The following is a 6,320-nucleotide window of genomic DNA, read 5'->3' on the forward strand; positions in this document are numbered from 1 at the left end:
AAAGAGTTTATTATATTTGGACTGTGGAAGTAAATTTTGATCAAATATGGCTATAACTTATGTGACTGTATATGCTTATAGTAAATTATTTTAAGCTTTTTTTTTCTTAGAAAGGTTTATTTCCAACTACCATGTACCGGGGGGGAACCACAAGAATGTTTTCCCCTATTTTAAGCTTTAAAGACACATTTTTCCTCATTAGTTTTAACAGACATGGACCCTCCCTGGACCTCATTTCAAATGGAGATGTTCTGTATGAGTGCCAAGGTTTAATCTTACTTTCTGTGCCCATAATACATAGCGTAGCATTTTCAGTTGAATGTGTGAAGGTGCGATCCTAGCTACTGTTAAGTCAGTTGCCATGTAAATGTCTTGAAAATTTTTGTAACAATAGTAGGTATTTTATACCCTATTACAAAGGCTAACGTAGGCAGTAATCATAACTCCACTATAATACATTGTTCGATGGATGCCTAAACTTTCATCTTGGTATATTTCTAAGACTCTTAAGAAAGTCAGTAATTTGATAGCTAGCTATTTTGCAGATAAGAAAATAAAATGGTATATCATTAGCCAAAAATTTGTTTTCTGAAGAAGCCAAAGAACATTTTGTCTTCTATTTCCTTTCTTCCTATTCTCAGCATTCTATGATCACATATTGCTCCTTTCTAAATCCTTCCTGTACATTTTATGGGCTAAGTTGTCTACTATAAATTATATTGGGTAAATTTTACTCTGTTATGTTGGTTGAAACAAAACATTCACAACTAGAGAGAATGTTTGAAAGTATCTTAATGAAGTTGGATTGGCCTATAAACAGTTTATTAAATAATATTTCAGGCCAGGTGTGATGGCTCAATAACACCCTGGGAGGCCGAGGGAGGTGGATTGCCAGAGTTCACAGGTTAGAGACCATTCTGAGCCAGAGTGAGACCTTGCTTCTAAAAACAGCTGGGTGTTGAGGCAAGCGCCTGTAGTCCCAGCTGCTTGGGAGCCTGAGGCAAGAGAATCGCTTGAGCCCAAGAGTTGAAGGTTGCTGTGAGCTGTGATGCCATGAACACTACCAAAGTGAGATTCTGTCTCCAAAAAAAAAAAAAAAAATTATGTTAACGAAATAATAATATGGTTTGTAAGAACTATAGATGGATATCTTCAATATAATATTTCTTAAATTAAGTCTTGATTTGAGTTTTTAAAGTCAGTTTCATGGCCTGACTTAACCTTACTGATGTCTAAGAACTGTTAGCAAGTATACTAATTACTAATATTTTTCATTTCTTTCCTCAACTGGCTTCTTTCTTCTCTGTTTTGTTTCATTCTTCAACCAATGACTGCCCTGCCCAATATATGTTTTCTCCTCTTTGACCACAATGATTGCATTTTCACTTCATTGAGGTCATGGTTGTCAAGAGTTGGCAAATATACAGTGTGCCTTATAGATGTGGTAACAAAAACGTAGCCTTGACTTTATGGATTAGCACAGCCCAGTCACTTTCTGTGATAATGGAAATGTTCTGTGTTTCCAGGAATGGTAGCCACTAGCTCCATGTAGCTAGTGAGTATTTCAATATGGGTTTATGAATCTGAGGAATGGAATCTTAAATTTTACCTAAGTAGCTGTGTATCCTAATGGCTATGCTATTGGACAGCACAGTTCTAGATGACAGTTTCATTCAGCATCATTTGTTCTCATCAGTTGAGCTCATGAACTTTTACTGCATAATAATAGCCTTTTTGCATAGAAAATGATTTTCATGTTTGGAAAGAATATTTCTGTATTAACTTGTTTTTTATTCATATTTACTGATAAAATAACCCTTCTCAAATCAAAATGATTCTCAAAACACTTAGATCACACTACGAAGAAATTCAGATGGATGAAAATCTTTTGTTTAGTTTTAGAAATCCAAGGTAGCTAATTTGTGTTGTGTGTTTTTTAATCTTTATAGTTCCACTGAGCCATTGTTGTGATTTTCTCATTGTTATTTCCTTGGTTTCAGTTTGTACTTCATTGCTTCTAGATTAAGCTATGAGTTTGTATTCTTGCCATTTACCATTTTGCTGATTAATTTGCTTCCTGATGTTGAGGGGACCAAGTTCAAGGGCATGGGGTTGAATAAAGTTTGATGGTAGTGAAGAACTTTACAGTTAAAGATCCATTCGTGCTATGTTGAGCATTTAACAAACCAGTTATGCAGCCTTGTAGTCAGGTTTCATTCAATGCTACCAAAATTATGCCCAGCATATTGTGAGATAAAATTACTGCCTTACTCTTGGGCATTGACAATGAAGTGCTGTCTTTGCTTTTATTATCCTCTTGAGAGTAAGAAACTGGTGCTCCAATCCCATTAGTAGAAACTAACAAATACTATCCTCTTAAGGCTGATTTAATTAAGGGGTGATAGAGGTATATGGGACAAAAATAAATGAGACTTTCAGGAAAAAAAATTAAAACAACAGATCTTAAAAACAGGAAACTGAGGTTGAAGAAAAGATGATGAAGACCGATAATAGATCAAAAATATTTTTTAAAGAAACAGTTAACTTTAAATATGTAACACATACTTTTATGTATCACCTGATATGATAACTTGACAGTGTACATCTGAAAATAATTTGGAGTAATTAGACAAGTTCTCTTTACCCATGAGGGTGGGAAGTAAGGGAAAGACAGGCTCAGCTGCTGTTTACATCTGACCTAGGCTCCTATTTGACCTAAGTCTGTCTTGATGCAGCAGCACAAGCCAGCGAGGAGGCGGTGTCATTTCGCCGTGAACGCAGCACTTTTAGGCGCCAGGCAGTTCGGCGCCGGCACAATGCAGGGAGTAACCCCACCCCTCCTACATTGCTCATCGGATCACCCCTAAGGTAGGACGTTTTAAAATTACACCAAGGTTAGCATGCATGTGACAGACCTTCTAACCTATCCAATCAGTCACCGGAAAGCATCTGAAGAGCTTTTTCATTTCTGTTTCTTCTCTGTACATTTAAGCTCTTTTAGGTTTTCTCTGCATGTGACCATGAGCCTGTTACATTGTGCATGCCTTATGTTGCACTATTTAATCAAGATGATCAGATTGGTTTAGCCAATTTCAAATTGCAGAATCACTTAAGGCAGTTACAGAAATGTAAATACCATAGTAGGCCTTAAATCACCTTTTCTTTTTTTCGACTCCAAATTAATAACATTAATGCAGCATCCTTTCCCAGCATCCAGACAGTGTTTAATGTGAATAAATACAAAATCAAGTGGTATGCTTGTTGAGGAGTAACAGATAACTGATTTCAGCTTGATAAGCCAGTTTGATTATTTTATTTCACTAAAATATGTTTTATATCACTTAAAACTTGTGGTGCCTGTTATTCCATAAATTCCAGGACCCAGTACTGGTAAATGACACAGAACTGAAATATTTAATTTATGTAAAGTATGGTCAATTGGACATATATGTTTTTATGTACACCTTTGCTGAATTTCTCAACCACTATAGCGCAAACAAATAGTTTTAGTTTTTCTAATAGACATAAGAAAGAAAGCATCCATTCATAACTTTGGGGATAATTTCCCATTAAAATTCTAGTAACTTTTATTCTTAGTTGTATCAAATCTAATGAACCTATGCCTTGAGTTAGAAATGTAAAATTATTAAAAAGATTTCTTCTTTAATTTAAGAATATAAATATAGACCTATTTACATGTGATTGCTTAAGTGGTACCATAAACTTTTACGAACTACTCTTCCCCACGGGACCATTATAGAAGTTATTTTCCTGCCATGTTTTAATTTTAAAATTCAAAAGGAAGAGCATTTGATGAAATAATTGTTTGTGAGTGTATGGTAGATTGGGAGAGATAAACACCTTCTCTTGTTAAAACCTTGTAATCATTATTTCTTTAAAGTCTTACTTTATTATATATTCCCCTGAGACTTAAGACTTGCTGCTTTCCTAGATTTTACATCATAGTCAGGAATTTTATCTTTCATAGGTCATGTTCCTGATTATCCTTCAATAATACACATTCTTTAAAAAGTTATATGAACTAAGTAAACCAATATTTAAAGTATAAAAATGAGAAGACAGCAGTTTAAAGTTCTAGAAGCATTTTGTGAACCCTCCTCTTCTCCTTCCTTTCAGCCTCCCGTCCATTTCCACTTTTCTTTCTGCTGGTGGATTTGGGGCATAGTCCCAATATGCAGAAAGAGCTCAGCATTTCTAAACTTTTTTCCCCCAAAACCCTTTGAATAACACTTGCCGTTGTAAACTTCTTTGCTTTCTTATTCACTCTATGTTGATATGTTTTTAAACCTTGTCTTTTTGGTCTTGGAAAATGCTTTCATTCTTTACCACACATGAGCCTGGGAGATCCCACTCACAAAACATTTGTAGACAAGTTAATCTTTTTCTCCACCTGGTGGAATATTAAAGAGTTGTGTTCTAACCCCAGCTAATCACATACAATTTTTCCCTGTTTTCCTAGGGTTTTAAATACATCCTGGTTTGAATAAGGATATGGTGTAAAACTTATTTTTGAAGTGCTCACATTAGACTTTTTGGCAAGTAGTCTTCCAGTAGTCTGCAGGGAGTTTTGTCAGGGTTCCAAGATATTTCTAGTACCTTTGCATGTATCTTAAGCTAATTTCATCATGGGTGAAGTAAAATAAAATTTAGCTGTGAAGGTTTAGGGAGAAATACCAATTATTAACGTAATTTTTAAAATTATAAAAATATTCAGGCAAAGTATATTGGTGTTTTTTCTCAGTGTGAGTTATACTGATCTTAGCTAAAGACCAAGAAGCAGTTCTCAGTGTGAGTTGCAGAATAATGAACTCATCTTTAAATTTTAATAAATATAGGGTGGTGTGGTCATTTACGTTTTAAAATACTTGTCAAAAAGAAATGTGGCAATAATTTTCATTACAATTACTATATAAAACTTATTTTAAACTTTAAAAAATAGTTTAAAAAGCACCTTGGTAAAACATATGTCTCCAGCGATTAGGAGTGAATTATCAATTTCCTAACAAAGAGAATTTGCATGTATGTTGTAATGCTCATAAGAATATATTGTTGCAGAATTTTTTAAAGTTTTTTTTTTAATTAGCCTTACAGGTAGGTTTTATAGGCCCTTGCTAATTCTTCCCAGTTATTAGGTGCAAAAAAGATGAATATTTTAAAATTGTACGATACAGATATTAAGAGGTGGTTTTACATTTATCAGTGTAAATGTGATATCTTTTTGAATTCTAGTTAACAGACTGAAATGGAAAGAAATCATCAGTGCATTTTGAGGAATGGCAAAAAAGCTTTAATGTATTCTTAGATTTATTTTTAAAAATATAAGATGGGGGCACAAAAATATATAAGATTGAAAGATCTCTAATAAAATAAGGTTACAGTAGTTAAGTGAGAGTCCATGATTTGAAATTCGTAGGGATCATTTTGTGGTGCTCATAAATGAATCCACCATTTGTTGTTTGTATACTATGTTCAAGATACTTGTGTGCATTTTCTCTGGAATCTGGAGACTCATAGCAATGGTACACTTTCATTTACATTTTACAGAGTTTATATTTTACTTGGGGAGAGACTACAAAGATACAACTAGCAGTGTAAGGCAGAATGTGTCAAGTACCAATTAAGTGGTGTAGAGGAAGGAAGGACAAAGACCAACTATTTTTCTGTCAATTAAATTAGAAATGTTAAATACAATAGTAAGATTGCATGTTAGTGATAGCTAGTGACACACAGCTGATAGCTACAGACTACCTTTCCTTTTGCAGTATTATAAAATAGTTCCTACCTTTTTCTCAAACTGATAGTTATGACATTCAGTTGAAAATGTAAACAAGATTTATTCATGTCAGTCATTAATTAAAGATAAAGTACAGCCCCTCAGGAATATGTTTTCTAACAGTTCATGTAAAAATGACAGGCATGTTTTGTTGTTGCTAAAGGATTTGAAAATAGGAATTCAGAGACAGGAAGTAGAAAAAAGAGAATATAAATTTATTACCTCTGATCTGTATACTTAAAAATGGTAAAGATGGTAAATTACATAGGTATGTTTTACCTCAATAAAATAATTTAAAGTAAAAAGAAAGTAGGAATTCAAGGAACATAAACATTTTATTATTAGCTTTTGATGTTCAAAAACTTGATGTTGATAATTATAGATTTCAGCTAATTTCCTTCTTTATTCTGGAATTGATTTTCTTGGATTGTCTAATAATTTTCAAACTTTATTTGTATACTTTGATATACATTGTACATTGCTATGTTGAAGATTAGTATATTCTCAATTATCTTCATGTTAAAAT

At 33.4% G+C, this 6,320-nt stretch overlaps 1 protein-coding gene across 1 annotated transcript in view; it reads left to right on the plus strand.

The window, feature by feature from the left end:
• Positions 1–6,320, plus strand: part of PCNX1 (pecanex homolog 1) — a 186,752-nt gene that overhangs the window by 78,738 nt on the left and 101,694 nt on the right. The window contains exon 7 of the mRNA XM_023507659.1: positions 2,736–2,868. Coding sequence (XP_023363427.1) covers positions 2,736–2,868 — 133 coding nt within the window. The remainder of the gene's footprint in view (positions 1–2,735; positions 2,869–6,320) is intronic.

This window comes from Otolemur garnettii, unplaced genomic scaffold, assembly GCF_000181295.1.
Source record: "Otolemur garnettii isolate 467f Iridium unplaced genomic scaffold, OtoGar3 scaffold00196, whole genome shotgun sequence".
NCBI classification, from domain to species: domain Eukaryota; kingdom Metazoa; phylum Chordata; class Mammalia; order Primates; family Galagidae; genus Otolemur; species Otolemur garnettii.